The sequence below is a fragment of the Oncorhynchus clarkii genome, chromosome 13, assembly GCF_045791955.1.
Source record: "Oncorhynchus clarkii lewisi isolate Uvic-CL-2024 chromosome 13, UVic_Ocla_1.0, whole genome shotgun sequence".
Taxonomy (NCBI): domain Eukaryota; kingdom Metazoa; phylum Chordata; class Actinopteri; order Salmoniformes; family Salmonidae; genus Oncorhynchus; species Oncorhynchus clarkii.
Window position 1 is genome coordinate 46469813 of NC_092159.1, and position 22108 is coordinate 46491920.

General features: G+C 44.6%; 1 protein-coding gene across 2 annotated transcripts in view; it reads left to right on the forward strand.

Moving 5' to 3' along the window:
• Positions 1-677: 677 nt before the first annotated feature.
• Positions 678-22108, forward strand: part of LOC139364894 (myosin-9-like) — a 31374-nt gene continuing 9943 nt past the window's right edge. Inside the window, exons 1-15 of one of the 2 annotated variants that reach the window (XM_071102098.1) lie at positions 678-940; positions 12826-13160; positions 14554-14710; positions 15545-15572; positions 15717-15810; positions 16495-16515; positions 18368-18460; positions 18581-18644; positions 19082-19180; positions 19258-19401; positions 19485-19580; positions 19812-20083; positions 20349-20522; positions 20793-20966; positions 21089-21203. In XM_071102098.1, coding sequence (XP_070958199.1) covers positions 12831-13160; positions 14554-14710; positions 15545-15572; positions 15717-15810; positions 16495-16515; positions 18368-18460; positions 18581-18644; positions 19082-19180; positions 19258-19401; positions 19485-19580; positions 19812-20083; positions 20349-20522; positions 20793-20966; positions 21089-21203 — 1861 coding nt within the window. In that variant the 5' untranslated portion in view covers positions 678-940; positions 12826-12830. The remainder of the gene's footprint in view (positions 941-12825; positions 13161-14553; positions 14711-15544; positions 15573-15716; positions 15811-16494; positions 16516-18367; positions 18461-18580; positions 18645-19081; positions 19181-19257; positions 19402-19484; positions 19581-19811; positions 20084-20348; positions 20523-20792; positions 20967-21088; positions 21204-22108) is intronic. The other variant, XM_071102099.1, reaches the window with a different exon arrangement.

Here is a 22108-nt window from a genome sequence, read left to right on the forward strand (position 1 = left end):
ACTTGGATTGCTATTGACCAATTGAATGCAATTTACATTTTTTTCTTAGGGTGGAAAAATAATCTGAATTGTTGTTTGTCTATTTGGTGTGTATTTTTATATGCACATACACCTACATTTATTATGCCTCAGTGTGATTTTAGTATCACTATGTTTCTCCGGACAATAGTGTTTTTGTGTCCCTAAATATCACTATTATTAGTGTGGTGATGGTAATACTATCACTAACTGAAAATGTTTTCTCAGTTAACTTACCTGTCAAAATAAAGGTAAATGGATAAATAGTAAAACAGTAGGCTACAGTTGTAGCCCAGTTTGTGTAGTGGTAGATTCCTTGACATGAACCTTGGTAGGTTCTCTCTAAGCAGTGTCGGTGAGCTTCAAAGCAGACAGTCTAGCCCCAGTCTAATGACACACGGGGATAACCTGGATGATGTAGCCCATCCTGAATGGACTGGTACTTATATGGTCATAAAAATCCTTACAGTGCACATACCTCCTTCATTAAACACCACCTTATCTGTGCCCCCCTTCTCCTCCCCTCAACTATTTCATGTTCAAGATTTTTTTTTGCCCAGTGGCACTAGTTTCTCCACTTGGAAACGCCCCTTCAATAGCATTATTGGCCCAGACGGTAAGGATTATTATAACATTGGCTGGGAGAAGCTGGGAGGGCGGAGACATAACATATAGGCCCCTCCTCCTCTGGACCGCACCCCGACTGACAACGCAAAGAGCGAATTTAACTAGCTAGTGGAAGAGAGGAGGAAAGAGAAAAAAAGAGTGAGGGAGAGGGAAGAAGAGAACACTATAGTTTGATCCGAGTTATTTGCGAGGCTGCTGTCGACTGAAAAGGAGTTTGTTTCGCGGCGACACGGAGACAGACTCAGCCACCGGTTGTAGCTAGCCAACCCCAAAAGACTCTGCATCTCAACAGCAGGTAATAATCTATTCTAGCTACATTCTCATTTCCTTCAGCCTTGGCTCTTCACATGCTTGTGTCTAGCGGTGAACAAGTGTACCTAATCAGGAAGGACGGGAACTGCAACTTCATCACCTCACTGGGTGGGAACTCATAACCCAGATGTATGAATTGTTCACTTTTCAACATCCAACTGTATTAACTTTTGTTTACATAGTTGATTCAATTTCAGGTGGAAAGTAGTTTCATTTTAACAGGCACGGTGTCAAAGAAAGATGGTATCAGCGACTAAAGAAGCAATGGCGAGAAAATGTTGCAAGTAACGTAAGCTAACTTGCTAACTACAGGAAGTGATTCGCATGAATGAGATGTAGAAAGGGAGGGAATGAAAAGTAACTCCAAATAATGGAACGCATCAACTATAAGCACGGTCCTGTTTACAACCCTTTTTACGTGTCTATTTCATCGCGGATTAACATGTTGTATAGTTTAGGTTTCGCTGTGTGATCAGCCGCTGGGCAAGCAAACAAGTTTGTAGGCTAACGTACCCCGGGAGTGTTGTTGCGCACCATTACGTCACTCTATAATTGATTCGCTGTGTACGTCCACGCTTCCTGTTCGATTGATGCTTTAGGTCTACGTCATTGAATTTGTTTCATGTATTTCAGCCTACACTCCAATGAACTCATTATGCGTGAAATGACAATGTATCCAGTCGTGTACAGTATTACTTTACATTTTCTGAGTTATGATAAATTATCTTTCTTGGCTTAAGTATTTGAACTAAATTAGACTATATTCACTTTACTCGGTAGGCCTAGTGAACCTTGTTACACGACCAGACATTACATATGCAATGACACCAGTCTAAATTCTTTGTCAGTAATGTGGGTTTGGTCAGTGTTTTGTTTTGTGAAATTATAGATTGATGCAGTACTTTGATTCTGATTATTTCGACCTCAGGGACTTTGCCTGGCTACCCAAACTCGTTGCTCCGGCCAAACGCTATGCCACGCCCACTGATATATATTTTTCTTCTCCACAATGAGTCTGGAATGGAGTACCTCCCCAACGCAGAGGCTAGCATTCTAGAAATCAGAGTCCCTAACAAGGGGATGTTCCGGATTTCAGGGCAAATGGAAAGCGTCTGATGCCACTTCCACTTTTGGATGTTAACAATGTGACTCCATCTTAACTCCTCCACATTTATCGGATTGGTTGAACATTACAGAAGAGAACCTCACCCCAAGTTGTCTTTTATCTTCTCGTCAAGACCAGTATGTAGGGGATCTAGTTTCAGGAGTTTCTTTTACGCCTGCCAGTTAGGTTGTTAGAACACAAACCCATTCTAACCATTCTGATTTGGACCAGAACGAACACAAGTCGGTAAAGCAGCATTTTGTAACTCATTGGCTTTGATAGTCTGATTGGTTTGAGATGATCCAATCACTGGTGACCTTAATTTTGACCTCACCACAAACAACTTCAACTTTGGCAGTCTCAAGCTGAATTGTAGCGAAATATAGAGCAGAGGAAGAATTCAGTGTGAGATGTCAGGCAATCTGGGACTCACAAATTACGCATGGTTCTCCATTGAGCTTGGGCAATTCTCCTGATATAGGAACATGGCTCAGTCTAGGCCTGTGCAAAAGTCTGTTCCCACTGCACTGAGTGAATATCTGCCCTACAGATATAGCCACATTTGAATATCATGCCCATTAATTCAAACTTGTTATTTCAAGGGAAACACAGGCCTATGTCTTAGAACAGAGTTTCTGTCTTTTGAAGGTAACAGTATGCAAAGTCAAGTTCATGACTTTCTTGCATACATCCTTGGTCTCTCTGGTGTCTTTCTATTTCACTAAAGCAGGGTGTTGGTTCCTGTCAGAATAACATAATTTCCTGTTTGTGCTTTCACTGCACTGAACTGTGAATCAAACCCCTGGCAGCATCTGAAACGAATCCTCTGGATTTCAACATTACTCATTGGAAAGGCATTCACCATTATTATTAGTTATAATGACCTTTTAGATATAAACTGATTAGTCTAACTTGTCGTGATCTTACATTTTACTGACTGTTTCAATGATGTCCTTACTAGACTGTATCCAGTTCATGAACAGTGGGTCGACCACATTTGGTCAGTATGTAGTCTAGCCTAAAAATCTGCTTAAAATCATACAGGACAATTCAAATGCCTGTTAATGTGTTGAAGGACAACTAGAATGCAGACATCCTGGCTAAAGTAGATTACTGTTAGGAACTAACTTGCTTTTGTTTCAATTTGGGTCAAGGGCACCGTGGCACAAGTGTCCCACAGTTATCCAGGGTTCAGTGGTAGCTGTGATTCTTGAGTTGATGCTATCAGTTAGTCCCAAGATGTTTCTGACCTGGTTTCTGTCAGGTGAGGTCCTCTAAACTAACTGTAGATTTACAGGACTATAGCTGCCCTTTCAGGGATGAGGGACAGTAACATGGGAAAATGCTAAATGATAATCCAGACAATGGAAGCAAAAAAAAATAAAGAGCACTACATTTTTGAACATGCCGTCAAAATTAGGTCATTTCCCCAAGTAAATAATCCTAATTTTATATTCATTTTAGGCCCTATATCCCAGCTAGCTACAGCAGACCAGATGAAAGGTCATAATCTAGACAGGACTACAGTTTATGCTTCATTGCTATTTATGAGCCATGTCATATAATGTACACTACATCTCCAGTCAAAGGGGCAAGTAGAACACAAAGATCAATCATCCACATGAGAGTCAAAATAACTTGAGTAATGTATACAGACCTACTCATAGCCACTGATCAGCATATAAACATGGGTCACATTCTCTTAAAGCTGGAATCCTTAGTGGTGAAACTCATGTCAGTTTGGGATATTACAACAAAGTTACTGTAAACAAGTTTCTTCATCAGACGTCATTGCACGTGTGATACAACAGCAGAATATGTACTGCAACCTTTTTTAACTACACTGCTCGACGCACCTCACCTCTGTTACATCCATAAAACGATAACGACGGTGCTGTGGAGGACAGTGGAGCTGTTTCCCCTAATACGGATTCCATCTTTAACTAGGGTTGGGAATTGCCAGGGACCTCACAATATTTCCATGATAATTGGGTGTCGATACGATATGCATTGCGTTTCTCACAATTGTATATGTATTACGATTTGGTACTGATATTAAAAAAATGTACATCTTTTTTTTTTTTATTGGAATTTGCCGTTCCAAACATTGCTCACCATATGTATGCTGCTGAGATACAAGTGAGAGCATGAGAAATACATAATGGAAGTGTCCTATAAACAAATTGGCTCCCTTTTTTTAATAAGATGGAGAACAAGCTATGAAGGAAAAATACTGGATTTTTAAAATAAAATTCAAGTACATCTCTTTGCCATCACTATTTTAAATAACAGGTTGGATATCATGGATTCTTAGTATTGCAGACATCAAACACAGGATATTACGTGCGTGCATACATCTGTGCTCTCTGATTCAGGCTCGAGTCATATTTTACTGCAGCTGGCTTGCCAGTCACATTCTTTTAAACATTTATTTTACTGCCATTACTCTCGCTATCTATTTATATGTAATAAATTCATTCCATTGTTCAGTCTGGCTTGAACAATATGATTTGAATTGGGTCAATCGGATTGGTCGACTTGGCAGGGACACCCAATGTATCAGCTAAAAAGGCCTAGTGCAAATCCCACTACTAGGTCTATTCTACTGTTTGCTTACTTGTTTCTTTCCTTCCTCCTACTCCATTCCATTTCTCCATACCTCCTATTTGGGGCCCCCTTCCCATCCTCCCTCTCACAGCACACACCTGTAGGGTTCCACTGACTGCAACAATAGCAGGAAATGACTAATCTATGTCTGGGGTTCCAAACAAACAAGGCTTGTTCTCACTCCTCTGGACTTAACTGTGGAAACACTGATTGCTGCTTGGTTTATGATACATGCCAGGCCTATGCTGGGTGGGGGGATAGTTGTCCTTTATTAATTTATAGTGAACAAAAATAAAGCAACAATGGAACAATTTCCAACATTTTGCTGAGTTACAGTTCATGTAAGGAAATCGGTCAACTGAAATAAATGAATTGGGCCCTAATCTATGGATTTCATATGACTGGGAAGACTGATATGCATTGGTTGGTCACAGATGCCTTCAAAAAAAGGTAGGGGCATGGATCAGAGAACCAGTTAGTATCTGGTGTGACCACAATTTGCCTCGTGCAGCGTGACACATCTCCTTCACATAGGATTGATCAGGCTGTTGATTGTGGAATGTCGTCCCGCTCTTCTTCAATGGCTGTGTGAAGTTGCTGGATATTGGCAGAACTGGAAAATGCTGTCATATACATCAATCCAGAGCATCCCAAACATGCTCAATGGGTGACATGTATAAGTATGCAGGCCATGGAAGAACTGTGCTTTTTTTCAGCTTCCAGGAATTGTGTACAGATCCTTGCGACATGGGACCGTGCATTATCATGCTGAAACATTAGATGACAGCGGCAGATGAATGGCACAACAAGGGGCCTCAGGATCTTGTCACGGTGTGTCTGTGCATTCAAATTGCCATTGATAAAATCTATTGTGTTCATTGTTCGTAGCTTATGCCTGCCCATACCATAACCCCACCACCACCATGGGGTGCTCTGTTGACATCAGCAAACCGCTCACCTACACCATGCCATACATGGTCTGCAGTTGGGATGTCAGTTGGACATACTGCAAAAATTCTCTAAAATGACGTTGGAGGCGGCTTATGGCAGAGAAATGAACGTTTCATTCTCTGGCAACATTTCGGGTGGACATTCCTCGAGTCAGCATGCCAATTGCACACTCCCTTAACTTGACACATCTGTGGCATTGTGTCGTCTGACAATTAAACATTATAGTGTATTTTTATTGTCCCCGACACAAGCTGCACCTGTGTAATGATCATGCCGTTTAACTAGCTTCTTGATATGCCACACCTGTCAGATGAATTGTCTTGCCAAAGGAGAAATGCTCACTAAGAGGAATGTAGCCAAATTTGAGAAGCTTTTTGTGTGTATGGAACACTTCTGCAAATGTTTATTTCAGCTCATGAAACATATGACTAACACTTTATTGCGGTTATATTTTTATTCAATGTAACTAATGGAGAGAAGCAGATTACTAGTTAGGTAGAGGTCTTTTACACCATGTGGGTGGTGAAAAGCTACCTTGCATGTCAGAAAAGAGACTTTGTTCCATGTTGGGTGTGATCTGCGCACCTGATGTGTTTGGTTTTGTAGGCGTGTATACATGTGTGTGTCAGACTGGCTATTGCCCAACACAGTCAACTTGAGCACTCGAACAGTTTCACACTGAACTTTGAAACGCTCTCTGCACGGGGACGTCCCTCTGACTGCCACTCCATATTTTATTCCTCTGTCAACGCAAATGCAGGTCAGGTTCCATATACCCAACTAGTTTCAATACAGCACATGTTCAACTGGCCGTGAGTGCTTTTTGTTTGACTGGTGAATAGCCTCCATAAACGCTAGACACCATTTGTTGTCTTCATGTAGCCTAGACTACATAGTGATTCAAAGGGAGTGCTCTTATACTGTAGATAAGACTTCTAGTCAGAGGTAAGGAGAGATAGGAGTTAGCAGACCAAAAGGGAGGGGATGGTTTAGTCTAAGTGGGGGTAAAAATGAGATGAAGACATGTTCAGTGTTCACGGTCAGGTGAAAGATGTCTTTCTAAACCCTACTCAGGACATAAAACATGTTTATTTAAATGACTGAGGAAGCAGGTATGTATGACTCCCTCCAGCATTCTTTCACAACAGTTAAAAGGCTTATGTAACATTATCTAATATCAATGCGCTTTCGCTTGTTCAATATGGCTGTCAGAATGACAACAGAAATATGAGCCGTTTCATAAGCCCTTTGACCCCAAATCATTATACGTGTGTAGGCGTATGTGTCAGACTGACACCTACTGGCTGTCAACCAGTACAGTTAATATAATAATTCTAAAGGAAATGGTGCTGCAAGACTAACCGGTTGCTTAGAGTTTGTTTTTTATGTGCATCTTTAGTGAGGAATGTGGAAAAATAGTGGATAAGGGTTTGTCATGGAGTGTGGTTCGTTTCCAGGACTTAATTTACTGCAGTCTGCAGAGGGCTGAGAAGTTCTCGTTTCAACGGTGTCCCCTGGCGCACTCTGCAAGAATTCACACAACCACGTTCCACAAATGGCAAAATAGTTTTCCCGCTTTGTCATTTCCTCTTCCCTCTCTCTCTCCTCGGCTCCCCCTCCCTCCCCTGTTTTAGGCAGGGAGACGGTGTCTGAGTCCATAATGAACTTAGACACACTCCACCTCTCCTGCCCTCTGGCCTCGTCTGGCAGTCACACTCTCTCCCTCAGGGCATCAGACAGTGGTGAGGACTAGAAGAGGTAAGGTCAGGGGGCAGGAGATGGAGCGAAAGGCCGTTGAAGCTTAACATGCATGCTAGACTGGACCCAACAAGAGACCATCTGATGACTAGAGTAGGGACGGACAGGGTAGGATGTGATATGAGGAGGATGTATTAATGGCTCCATTAATATTCCAGTCAATGGAGACCTATACCATGGCCAGTTGGCCACAGCTGTTTAACAGCTTTATAATGTGGCTGGTGGGATACAAGGCTTATTGTACATGGTCAGGTTTTAAATGTAGCCTTTGGTCTCTGACTGACGAGATGGAGGATCAAGACCTTGGTTTTTCCAGCTACTCAGCATAGCTCTGTGTGAGGAGGAGCAGGGGAAGGCACTGAGCTGGAATGAATTGAGTGGAGAAAGGAAGGAGGGAGGGAGGGAAGGATGGCTCTGATGAGCAAGCAGCCCTTAGTGTGCCTTTTTAACGAGAGGGCCAGGAGTTGACAAGGACACTCCTTACTTCCCCCCTTTGTGCCTTCATTCTTGTCTCTGAAGTTGGTTCTAAAACCCCCCCCCCCCCCTTGTTATTCAGCCCGTGGTTCCGCTCCTATCGTAGGCCACTTCTCTGACTAAGCACCACCCTTCCAAGATGTCGGAGTCTTTTTCTTAGCCTTGAATGACATGTTGGCTAGTCATTGATTGTCAGATGGGTTCGGTCACATTTAGGGACTGTTGGAGGGATTGGTTTCCTTGTATTCCACGTGTCGCCTTCATTAATCTGTAACTCTGCATGAGTAACTACCAGAATGGCTAATCTCAATGTAGCCAACCTTCAATAGATCAGTCTGTTTGTACAGCTGAACAGAGTTTAACGTGACAAGACATGGGGGGGCCTTGCAGCTGCGCAGTACTTGGCTTCAGGCTTAGTGGCGTCCCAGGTTGAGTGAAGACGTGGCCAGACAGAAGGCTGTGGACTTTGGTGGCCAGACAGAAGGCTGTGGACTTTGGTGGCCAGACAGAAGGCTGTGGACTTTGGTGGCCAGACAGAAGGCTGTGGACTTTGGTGGCCAGACAGAAGGCTGTGGACTTTGGTGGCCAGACAGAAGGCTGTGGACTTTGGTGGCCAGACAGAAGGCTGTGGACTTTGGTGGCCAGACAGAAGGCTGTGGACTTTGGTGGCCAGACAGAAGGCTGTGGACTTTGGTGGCCAGACAGAAGGCTGTGGACTCTGAGTCATAATAAAATACGTTGGTCTGCCCAGTGTTCTCGTAATGCCATAGACATTGCCTAGCCTGTACATCATTGACAACGGCTGACCATCACACTTCAGGTTTGCCTTCACTTTTCAATGTAGAGCACCTTCCATAGAATGACTATGAAAAGAATAGATGTGGTTATAAATGTAGCCCTGTGCTGCTCTCAGGAGATGGATGAAGGAGATGCGTCACTGACTAATCTGTGTCAAGACGACGTGTATAGGACACAGCACAGGCCTCTCTGCTCCCTCCCCAGGGCCGTCCAAAACGGCTGCATGCTCTCCTTTTTGAAGTCTCATTTTATCATTGTTATTTCTGTTCAATATCATTGTTATATTCCTATCCTGCTGGCTTATCCATGCCTTGCTGGTAGACAATACAAGCTCAACTCTCTGGCCCCCATCCTGCCTCCACTCAACAGATGGCCTGTATATGTTTGAGCTGCTTGTTTGACTTTGTTTTCATGTAGGCTACACGTTTTTTTTCTTCTCTCTTCATGTTGCACGCCCACGTTAGCCTAGCTGACGCTGATAAGAATCAATCCCAGAGTGTTGGTGTGTTGAGGCTGTACTCCCTACTGCTTGTTTTTGCCAAGCAGGAAAACAATGGTTAACTATTGCAGTCAGGCATTAGCTGTGTTAGGACTGCATGGAACTGACTAGACTGCCCCTTGGTGTGGTTGCTGGTTATGTTTGCCTAACGTTGCAAATAGTTAGGCCCTGCCACAGTCAACTGTTATACTGTACAGCCTGTGGGTGCATTACCAGGGCTAGGTGATATTGATGTATCGTGAGTGTTTTTAAGGGCTCGAACACACCAATAGCGTTTGCCTGCTTAGAGCACTTTGCAACCAATTTTTTAAAATATAAAAAAATGTATGTCGAATCTCGCAAAAATGTCCTCAGACATCAACAGCGTGCTGAACAATTGGTTGACGAATGGGAGATCCACATCCGTTTCAACGTGTGCGATCCTCGACTGATGTGGTGATGGGAGTAGAGGCAGAGAGACTGGAAGGAAAGACCAGGAGACTGGTGATCAGAGGAAAGAAATGTGCAGCATTCCTTTGCTCTCTGTCTTTGATAAAGGGTCAGTATGGGAGGAATGTGACCCTGGAAGACTGGATAAACAGAGGGGGGGTGGGGAGAGGGAGACTGGAGCTGACCGAGAGGAGTCTGGGGGGACTAATTTGTGATGTACCTCACTCTAAAGTAGGAAACGGTGAAGTAAGGGTTGGGAAAGGGGAGGGTGTAGTGATGGAAGTCAGCTGTAGAGCTCTGAGGAGGGAGAAGAATGGTGCTACAGTCCTGGTTCCCTAACTTAGATCAGGGTTAATGTGCCGTTTTAGTATTTCTCATAACCCTCTGTCAGCAGTGCAGTACAGCCTTTCTCAATACATTCTCAAACATCTACTTGCCCTAGCCTTTGTGTGCAGTAGACTGCATTGCCCCCAGTGTAGGTTAACATGCTTATAAAATAACTTTTCCCCATTCTACAGCAGGTAAACCTCACATTCAATAATGCTGCTATTTCGTAAGAATAGCTTTATGATGGCAGGCACTGTAAGAGAACTTGCCACCTGTAAACCCCCCCCCCCAAGATTTCACAAACTGCATTTCCAAATTATCCAAACAGAAACTCTGCCAACAAAGCTCATAAGTATGGTAAAGTGGAAAAAAAACTTCTAACCTTTTTGAGTGTGTGCTGTCTTGCAGAGTTGAGTATGTAAAACAAAACGTTGCCATTTGTTGTAAAATGTTAAATTTTATTTCTACCCTAGGGAGTAAAGGAAAGTTTTAGGCTAACGACCCTGGCGGTGGTGGGAAAGCACAACTCTCCCGTTGTTGGAATGTTCAGATAATGGCCTTCCCTTTTCTCTACCTCTGTGTATAGCTAAACGTTATGAAACACCCGTCCCTCACCCCCACTGGATTCTGGTAATACTTGTCTAGTGTCTCCATGTGGGTTACACCATGGAACTGACTTCAATGACTTAAAGATGTTGTTCATGAGCTGTGAACCGGTCCTGTTTGGGCCTGCAAGCCATGTCGCTCACGTCTGGCATTGTGGTTGTTTTACACAAGCGTTGTAAACAAGATTCAAGACTGAACATTGTGTTTAGGCCTTTAACCCCAAAGTATTTCAACTTTTAGTCCCTTGAATGTTCTCCAACATTTTTGAATGTTGTAGGTTCCTCAGGCCTCATTATGTATCAGTCTATTAGCCTCCCACTCTGACGTGCTCCTCGTCCCTAGAAACCGAACGTTGCGAAACGCATTGTTTTTGAAGATTTTCCTCCAAGTATGTAATCAATGAAGTCTGTCCCAAAACCACATATTTAAATGAGATGGTCAGCACATGTTGCACATTACCATGAATATACAGTTGAAGTCAGAAGTTTACATACACCTTAGCCAAATACATTCAAACTCCGTTTTTGACAATTCCTGACATTTAATCCTAGTAACAATTCCCTGTCTTAGGTCAGTTAGGATCACCACTTTATTTTAAGAATGTGTAATGACAGAATAGTAGAGAATGATTTCAGCTTTTATTTCTTTCATCACATTCCCAGTGGGTCAGAAGTTTACATTCACTCAATTAGTATTTGGTAGCATTGCCTTTAAATTGTTTAACTTGGGTCAAACGTTTTGGGTAGCCTCCCACAATAAGTTGGGTGAATTTTGGCCCATTCCTCCTGACATAGCTGGTGTAACAGAGTCAGGTTTGTAGGCCTCCTTGCTCACACATGCTTTTTCAGTTCTGCCCACAAATTCTCTATAGGATTGAGGTCAGGGCTTTGTGATGGCCACTCCAATACCTTGACTTTGTTGTCCATAAGGCCATTTTGCCATAACTTTGGAAGTATGCTTGGGGTCATTGTCCATTTGGAAGACCCATTTGCGACCAAGCTTTGACTTCCTCACTGATGTTTTGAGATGTTGCTTCAATATATCCACATAATTTTCCATCCTCATGATGCCATCTATTTTGTGAAGTGTACCAGTGCCTCCTGCAGCAAAGCACCCCCACATGATTCTACCACCCCCGTGCTTCACGGTTGGGATGTAGTTCTTCGGCTTACAAGCCGTTCCCTTTTTCCTCCAAGCATATCGATGGTCATTATGGCCAAACAGTTCTATTTTTATTTCATCAGACCAGAGGACATTTCTCCAAAAAGTACGATATTTGTCCCCGTGTGCAGTTGCAAACCGTCGTCTGGCATTTTTATGGTGGTTTTGGAGCAGTGTCTTCCTTGCCTTTCAGGTTGTCGGTTACATAGGACTCGTTTGACTGTGGATATAGGTACTTTTGTACTTGTTTCATCCAGCATCTTCACAAGGTCCTTTGCTGCTGTTCTGGGATTGATTTGAACTTTTCACACCGAAGTACGTTCATCTCTTGGAGACAGAACGCGTCTCCATCCTGAGCGGGATGACGACTGCGTGGTCCCATGGTGTTACTTGCGTACTATTGTTTGTACAGTTGAATGTGGTAAATGTTTGTAAATTGCTCCCAAGGATGAACCAGACTTGTGGAGGTCTACCATTTTTTTCTGAGGTCTTGGCTGATTTCTTTAGATTTTCCCATGATGTCAAGCAAAGAATTTGTGAAGTGGTTGAAAAACAAATTTTAATGACTGTTCTAAGTATGTAAACTTCCAACTTCAACTAAGTTTCACAGCACTGTAATTTACGATTTTTTAGAGACCTTCTTGGCTGGAGAGGGAGCGCGCCCTTTAATTTGATTTAGCATCTGTAGCGGTTGCCTGAATAGTGGGGCCTTGTTGAGATAAGCGTGTTTTATGTTGACCTGACCTAACCCGAGCACTCCATGTTGTAGAGGAAACATTGGTGACCCCGGCATTCCTCAGACATTACATCAAGGCAAATGGCCAGGGACCAGACCTCTCTGACAGACATCAACTCACAACCCAACAAACTTTCTGGGCAGTGGCTAGCTTTAGATCAGAACAACCCATGGGTATTGTGGATATAGATTGCCGCGAGGGTGAAATAAAATTTCATGCCCACATTCTTGTTTTGGGGATAGATATAGCTTTGTAGTTTAAGAGAAGTCTTTGTTAACTTGGCTCAGTATATGTCAGGACTGTTGCACATTTACGTCAGGTTTGTTTGTTGGTTGCGGTCTAACTAAATAGAATTGGTACTACAACTAAATGCTCGATTTCCTAGCCCTAACCAACTTCCGGGTCTCTTTCCACAGCAACCATGGCAACGGACGCAGACAAGTTCCTGTACGTGGACCGCAACATGGTCAACAACCCTCTGGCCCAGGCAGACTGGGCCACCAAGAAGCTGGTGTGGGTGCCGTCGGAGCGGCTGGGCTTCGAGGCGGGATCTGTGAAGGAGGAGCGAGGTGAAGAGTGCCTGGTGGAGCTGGCAGACTCTGGCAAGAAGGTGAAAGTCAACAAGGACGACATCCAGAAGATGAACCCGCCCAAGTTCAGCAAGGTGGAAGACATGGCCGAGCTCACCTGCCTGAACGAGGCCTCGGTGCTGCACAACCTCAAGGAGAGATATTACTCTGGCCTCATCTACGTGAGTATTATATACAAGGCACACACTGAACTGAATGACATATTCCCAGCCTGTAGAACCTGAAAAAGAAATTCTGATACTACAGCACATTGAAGGACCTCACCTCATTGTATAATACATGTGTCAATCATTACTCTGTGTTCATGTGAACACTCCTGACTCACTCTTGCCCCCCCCCCATACGAGAGCTGATTTTTAGCTGTTATCCAAGGTCTTGCTTAATGCTGGTTACGAAAGCACTGTCTGCTCATGTCACGACTTGGCCTGGTTCCAAACCAGGTAGTCCTCCTTTCCTGCCCCATTAAGCCAATTGTGTCAGATGACCCATTATGTGCAGGTTGTCATCCCAAATGAAAGGCTGTAATGTTTACCAAACATACGAGTATGTTCAGTCCTCCCTTTCTGGCTCCCTTCCCTCTCTTACTCGCTCCTTCTGTGTTTGGAGTACTGCTGTAAACAGGAATCTGCAGGGAACAATATTCTCCTGGGGGGGGGGGGGGAGTAAAGCTGTTCAGAGTTGAGTTTTAAATGGAGATGGAATGTAAATCGTGCTCCAATTATTGTTCCCCCATAATGCCATTTATCCCTCTGTCCACGACGGAGTGAATTGGTGCCTGCTACATTGGGCTTTGACCCGGTCAAGTCAACACACCCTGGCCCTCTTGGGGTTTGGGTCCTGCCGTGTTGTGCGCCACTGAACCGGGTACCCTTCTGAGACCTCCCCCCTTGGGAGAGGCAACTGAGACAACTAACAGACCAGAAGCAAGGGCAATGGGGAGTGGAGGACAGGAATGTAGCTGAGAGGGAAGGAAATAGAAATATGGAGGGCTGATGAACAAAAGTGAAGTGGGGAGGAGAGCTGCTCCAGATGCCCATACCAAGATGAGGGGAGGCTTTAGATAGGTATAATGAAAGGGACAGAGGGGGTGGGGTGAAATTACCTCAGATGATGTCACTGTTTGGTAGAAGGTCTTGGTGATTGTGAAACATGACTGATCAAGCCCAGCCTCTGGCTGTAGTCAGGGAGGGAGATTGGGAAATAAAGTATGGAGCTGGTGTTGACGAGAGACTTGGAGAGGGTTAGATTCAGAAAATAATGTTCACTATGATCTCCCCATATACATCTGTCCAGTCTTGTTCTTGACTGTAGACCATCAGTTATAAAATATACAGTCAGTTTAAACTATTACATTGGCAGGTCGGGAGTGATTTCTACTGCAGTCTCTCACTGATATCGACAGAATTTTAATTGAAGTGACATCTCAAGACTAGCCAAAATCCAATGTAAGAAGGCCAGTCAAGTCCGACTCTAGTGTTCTTGGTTCAGGACATGGATAGAGGAGAGCATGTATGTTCAGTAACTAATATTAATAAGTGTCTCTTTGTATCACAGACATACTCTGGGCTCTTCTGTGTGGTTATAAACCCCTATAAGAATCTGCCCATCTACTCAGAAGAGATTGTGGATATGTACAAGGGCAAGAAGAGGCATGAAATGCCCCCCCATATTTATGCCATCACTGACACGGCCTACAGGAGCATGATGCAGGGTAAGCCAAGGTCCTTATTATACCACAACATCGTAGTAAGTAACCTAGCAAATGTATTCCGATAAGGCTAATGAGTAAAACGGTAGTATTATTGGTAGTATTTTAACATCCATGTTTAATAAGATAATTTGTCTAGAAGATAGGAATCGGTTCAGACTCCTCCCAGGCAGACTTGGATCTGAAAGTCTGCATTTAAGTAGTGAAGCGTTAGCCTTGATTTCTGAGGGTTCCTGCCTTCCATAACCAAGGAAAGGCCATTAGTCAGTCTGTAAGGGAATGTAGTCTACATGCAGTACATTCTCAGTACTCTCTTTCTCAGACCCATTACCTTGATGTACTGTTTGGTGTTGTCAGGCTGTCCATTCACTCCCTCTTGTCTTGTTAGTCCATGGTTGGCCCCCATTTAAGTAAAGGGAGTCATTTAACTCTAGAGGAGAGGGAGGGAGTTACCGTGCAGTATGGGGATGGTTAAGTGGCTTGTTGGTTAAAAGGCATCACCCTTTCCATTCACAGGAAGCCGGATATTGATTTCCTGTGTGACCAATGCGCTTCCTGTTTCAGAGACAAAAATGTGGTGCATGTGCTCCTGAGATAGCAAATACACACTGTAGAATTCACATTTTATATGAAGCCAGCTGGCAACAACATACTTTAGTTGTTCTGACAATGGAACTGAAGTTCCTCTGCACCACAAGCACCCATGAAGGGCTGCAAGTAATAGCAGAAACTATTCTGTCACTATTGAATTCAACTGTCCCCTCATGTTATTCAATCCAACTTAATGCATGTAATATGGACCTCTTTTAAAAATCTTGGCCCCACCTCTTTTCACAGACCGTGAAGACCAGTCCATTCTTTGCACGTGAGTCTTGAGCACAACTCTATGAACAGCAAATCTTGGTCTCAACATGGCCTTGAAATATCAATGTTTGGTGTGATATTGCTGACAACCGATTTAAGGAAGTCACTTTTTTGCTTCTGTCCTCCTTCCTTTTCTCTTCCACAGAGGAGAGTCTGGTGCTGGGAAGACGGAGAACACCAAGAAGGTCATTCAGTATCTGGCCCATGTGGCCTCTTCCCACAAGACCAAGAAAGACCAGGTCAGTCATCTACTCTACTATTCTCTCTCATAATTCCCTCTCCTCTCCATTTCTCTCTACTCTCTTTCCTATTCCTTTTTTCTTTCTCTTCACCATGCTCTCACACTCTGCGTGGGCCTGGTTTCCTATGGTCCTTTATCAGCTCGGAACCAGGCTTTTCCGAGTCCTCAATGTTCAACTACTTGTACTGTGATTGTATGTGTGTTTGAGAAATAGTTTTGCCAGTGGTACTTAACATTACATCATTGTCAAGCCATCGCCATATTGTTCCAGGTCTTGGATAGGTGCTGCTTCTACATCAGTCACACCGCTCTATGGTGCCATAGAGGACCTCTAAATAAGGGTTGGCCAGTCTTGGTTCTTTAAGACTGACCGTAGCACTGCAGGAGGTAGATTAAACTCCCTTGGTAGCTGGTTCATAGTGTGATATCTAAACCACAGTGGACTGACTATATTATTCCTTTTGTTGACATTCCTCCTCCAGCAGTTGAGCTGAATCAAAGTGACCACCGGTCAACTCTAACGCCATGAGACAAAATGTAACCCTGCAGTGCTGTAGTTGGCCACCCCTGTGATAGATGCAGCTGTGACTACAGGGTTCAAGAGAGGTCTTTTCTGAAAGCAGACCAGTATCTGTATCTATCATTCCTTTGAGGTTGTGTGTTTCTCTTTTCCCATCAACAGACCAGCTCGTTCCTGTCACATGTGAGTTACCCCCCCCCCCCCATCACCCCCTTCCTTCCTCTCCCATCACACATCTCTGGATCTCCTCCTCCACACCCTTCCTCCCTCTCCTTGGCTCTTGCACTGTCGCTCCCTCCTCCCCCGTGCTGCTGGAGCGTGCTCTGTGGTGGGCTAGTGGGTCACTTGGAAGTGTAGGTCACATGACCAGTGTCGGTCCAGAGGAAGGAATGTTCTTTATTAAAGGGGAAATTGCCATTTTGAATTCAGCCAGACAAAACCGAGAGCGCATCCCGTTTTGTTGATTTGATCTTCTAAATACTAAGTTTAAAGATGTTTAATGAGTAAACAGCTCTGCAGTTTGACAAGTCTGGCTGAATTTTGCGTAACGCTGTTGATCCTTTGTTTCCCCCTGGTGGTTCCAGAAGTGTGATTGATGCGTTCACCTGTGTGTGAGACTCCATCATGTCTGCTTGCTGTGTGTGTGTGTTCCAGTGTGCCTGTTCAGAGATCTGGTCAACGTTCTCTCAGCTCCCTCTCCATTTCTCACTCTTTGTCCACACCATTTTAAAGATCTCTGGACAAACTCACTGAGTTGCTGTGTGCATCGTGACGCCAGTGGACTAGTTGTATAAGTGTGTGTTCGTTCACTGGGGATGCTTCATACCAGTCAATCATATCATTATTCCCTGCTCCTTACTACTGTTTAAAGCCTGATAGTGGTGTAATGTATAGGATTAGTTAGGGATTGGTTTTACACTAACATTGTCCTTGAAGATTCAGGGTAAAAGGTTCAGTGAGCTCCTCAGATTGATAACAGTGACAAAGCCACTACTATAGCAGCTTCATTTTTAACATTTTGAGTCATTTTAGCAGACACTCTTATCCAGGAAGAGTTACAGGAGCAATTAGTGTTAGTGCCTTGCTCAAGGGGACACTGACAAATGTTACACCTAGTCGGCTCGGGGATGCGAACCAGCAACCTCTTAACTGCTATGCTATGTAAGAATATTAGTGCAAGTCTGTATTTTTATTGGGTGGATTGAAGTGATTTCCACCCAATATGCGCCAAGCTCCTCACATGTTGACACCGCCTCAGCTGTAGCAGACTCTTGAAGGTTATCAGTAGGCTTTCCTGTCCATGCATTAGATCCTTTTAAAATTGGAAGTTCACTGTAGTATTACTAATGGCATTTTAGATGGAGTCATGTGCATGGATCCACCTGTACAACAGTCTGAAGTAGAGCTCAGTGTGAACTATGTACAGATTTCTGGCTGTAGGGGTTGTGTATACTTCATGTCGGTGTAGTGAATCTTGACAGTCAGTGCTCTGCATGGGGTCTGGGGGTTACTCTGGGTGAAGGGTTACTGATGAGGGCCACAGGGTTGTCCATTGGGTGTCAAGGTGTGGGCACTAACACTGCGCTGTGTGTGGGGTATTGTGGACTTGTGTATGTTCCCGTGTGTCGTGATTTTCAATGGTCTGCATGCAGTTTTTTTATTTTCTCCATAAGTAAGGTAATGCAGTTGTGTGAATTATCTTTTGACTTATGATTAAATGATGGGTGTTAAAAGGTAACATCCAAACACATCAAATGTTTAAGCAACTGAAATCCTCATAATTAAGTGAAACTAAAGTAAATTTAAAGCAGATGACTGTAGTTCTCACAGTGCATGACTACGAATCATCCATTGGAATCACCAAAGGTATTCACAGTTTGAGCCCACTGCTGAGAAAGGACAAATGGCATGTCCTGTTAGTGTCACTATAGAATTTGCACTAATCTAGATGTGTCCTTATAAGGAGGTGGTGGTTTAAAGAATCCAATGGGATAAAGTCATTGGTTGATGGAGCGGTTCTGTGTTTGTCCTCTAGGGTGAGCTGGAGAAGCAGCTGCTGCAAGCTAACCCCATCCTGGAGGCCTTTGGTAACGGAAAGACTGTCAAGAACGACAACTCATCTCGATTCGTAAGACCTTTTTTTAAATCTCTTAGTGATGCTTGTGGTTTGACTTCAATTTATGTATTTTTTCTGTTGGATAAGTATTTCCTGCTTCCTTAGTCATTCACTATGTTCTCTCTCTCCCAGGGAAAATTCATCAGGATTAACTTCGACGTCAACGGATACATCGTGGGGGCCAACATTGAAACCTGTATCCTTCATACTATGTTAACCACAATGAAATTCACTCCCTCATTTGAAATATACAATAATTTGGGGTCCTGAGTGGCGCAGCGGTGTAAGGCACTGCATCTCAGTCCTAGAGGCGTCACTACAGACACCCTGGTTCGAATCCAGGCTGTATCATAACCAGCCGTGTTTGGAAGTCCCATAGGGCGGCTCACAATTGGCCCAACGTCATCCAGGCTAGGGTTTGGCCGGTGTAGGCCTTCGTTGTAAATAAGAATTTGTTCTTAACTGCCTAGTTAAATAAAAATGCCTTAAACTACACTTCAAATCTATAGACTAACTCCAGACATCTCTCTGTTAGTCTTTCCAATAAACTAGTAAGTCACACACACTTGCCCCGGCCAGTAGAAGCTCACAATCCAGTCTGAATGAGTGGCTCCTTGACGGTCTAACCACCAGACCTGCTGGAGAAGTCCCGTGCCATCCGCCAGGCCAAAGACGAGAGGACCTTCCATGTCTTCTATTACATGCTCACTGGTGCTGGAGACAAACTCCGTTGTAAGCCTCCTTCGTTATCACCTTTATCAAGTACTGCTAACTGCATATCGGATGTAATAACTCTGTGCTCCCCTCAGCCGAGCTGTGTCTGGAGGGCTACAACAACTACCGCTTCCTGGTCAATGGAAACGTGACCATCCCTGGCCAGCAAGATAAGGACCTGTTCACCGAGACCCTGGAGGCCTTTAGGATCATGGGCATTCCAGAGGATGAGCAGATTGGTGAGGGGGAGGACGGGACACACTACCCTCTCACTGGTTTACTTTGGGGGGGTGTGACTCTAACCTCTGGACTCCTCATGCAGGTCTGCTGAAGGTGGTGTCTTCCGTGCTCCAGCTGGGCAACATGAGCTTTAAGAAGGAGCGCCATTCAGACCAGGCCTCCATGCCTGACGACACGGGTACAGCAAACCTTTACGTGGGCTGGTTTGATCATGACAAGGAGATCCTAGTATCTGTCAATTACACTACTGACCAGCAGATTATACACTTTTCAGTCCACCAGAATTATTTTTTGTTTCAAAGTCTAGTTCCATGCACTGCTGTAGGCATCAAACTGTTATTCCCTGGGGGGGTCCCTCCCTCTCAACACTAACTCTCATCTCTCTGTCCCCCATCCTGCCCTGTCATAGCTGCTCAGAAGGTGTGCCACCTGATGGGCATGAGTGTGACAGACTTCACCCGTGCCATCCTGTCCCCTCGTATCAAGGTGGGCAGGGACTACGTGCAGAAGGCCCAGACCCAGGAACAGGCTGAGTTTGCAGTGGAGGCCCTGGCCAAGGCCACCTACGAGAGGATGTTCCGCTGGCTGGTGATGAGGATCAACAAGGCCCTGGACAAGACCAAGAGACAGGGAGCCTCCTTCATCGGCATCCTGGACATCGCTGGCTTTGAGATCTTTGAGGTAAACTGGAGTGGGGGAAAGACAAACGCGATTACAATGTCTTGAGTAAGACCCAGAGGGTATATTTGTTAAAAGCGATTTCCTCTTCTCTCGCCATCTCCACTTATCTAGTAAGACAGAATGGGGGTGGATGCCTACAGGGAATCTGTTTTCACCTGTCTAGTTCTTTCACATCACTGCAGATTAGGAAAAGGGGACAAATACACTTGAGCCTCTTAGTTTTTGTTCATGATGGTGAATGCATCTGATTTTCTTTCTCCTCTAGCTGAACTCATTTGAGCAGCTGTGCATCAACTACACCAACGAGAAGCTGCAGCAGCTGTTCAACCACACCATGTTCATCCTGGAGCAGGAGGAGTACCAGAGGGAGGGCATCGAGTGGAGCTTCATCGACTTCGGCCTGGACCTGCAGCCCTGCATCGACCTGATTGAGAAGCCTGTGAGTCTACCCCTCTGACCCTTTGTATCTCCCTACCTTTAATCATGTACTGTATACTCCCTTTCTCACTCCACCCTTCCCTGTATGTAACTCCCTTTTAACCTCTCACTTCCTACAGTCTCATCCCTTTCTCCCAATCCTCTCCCATATCTCTCCACCTGCCACCTCCCTTTCTCTTCCCCCTCCATCTCTTTCAGTTAGGTCCCATGCTATGCTGCACCTCCAGGCTCCCTGGTCTCTCTGTAAGCCTTGTTCTCTGCTCTCCCTCAGGCTAGCCCCCCTGGTATCCTGGCCCTTTTGGATGAGGAGTGCTGGTTCCCCAAAGCCACTGACAAGAGCTTTGTGGAGAAGGTCCTGCAGGAGCAGGGCACCCACTCCAAGTTCCACAAGCCCAAGAAACTGAAAGATGAGGCTGACTTCTGCATCATTCACTACGCCGGGAAGGTAAACAGACCAGTAATGAAGGCGAAGCTTAGACTCTGCTTAAACTGTGTGCCCTTGGACATCATGTCACAGGCAAACCTTGTGTAATACTATTGTCTATATATGTTGTGCCGTCTCCTCAGGTGGACTACAAGGCTGACGAGTGGCTGATGAAGAACATGGACCCTCTGAACGACAATGTGGCCACGCTGCTCAACCAGTCCACTGACAAGTTTGTGTCTGAACTGTGGAAGGATGGTGAGTGCAGCCAATGATGAGAGTTAGCAACCAGTAAGAAGAACAGACTTGAGTGGATTAACCTTCATGCTGGGAATTGCTGCTATGTTTTCAGTGAAGGGTCTCTTCCTGTCTCATATCCACTTTTCTCTCTCGTCTCGTATCCAATGTCTGGTGTCTGGACCTTTGTTCTTACCGATCACTCTGTTTTGGTTTCTATCCATCTGCTCCTCTGTACGACCCGTTTTCGTCTGTTATTCTCCCTCTTACTGGGTCTCAGAGGTACAGAGGTCTCAGAGAGCCTATTTTTATCAGCGTTTTCCTTTTCTCCACTCAGATTCAGGTGACTGTTTTTTTCTTTTGTCTCCTTTATTTACTCCAATTCTGCTCATCCTTCTGTTCACACTAATATGAACCTTTCCATCTTCTCAGCATCAACTGCCTATGTTTTTATCCTGTCTTCATACCCTGTTTTCCCTGTGGTTCAATGTTGATATACCATATATATTTACAAGGGGTTGTAATGACCGTCCCCCCCTCCCCCCAGCTCTGTGTGCAGTGAGATCTACTACTTGTTGCTCTTTCATTGGACTCTCCTTCTCTCCCTCTGTGTAATAGTGTGGTTTGGGACCCCTGGTGTTGCTCATGGGTACTGCAGCAATGGGTATATACTGCATGGGTTTGGTTCCGTCGTCACCAATACAAACATGCCCGTAAATGCACAGTTTGTCACAAAACATTGATTTCCACATAGTATGTCGGTTCGCACCACACATTTGACATATTTAAGATGGTGGCATAGTGTAAGCAGTTACGTGTATATACACACACACACACACTTCACTCACTGCATCGAGTTGCGTCTCATTCTAGTGTGATTCCCTCCTACCCCACGCTTCACTGGCATTTTGACCCCTCTCATTCCC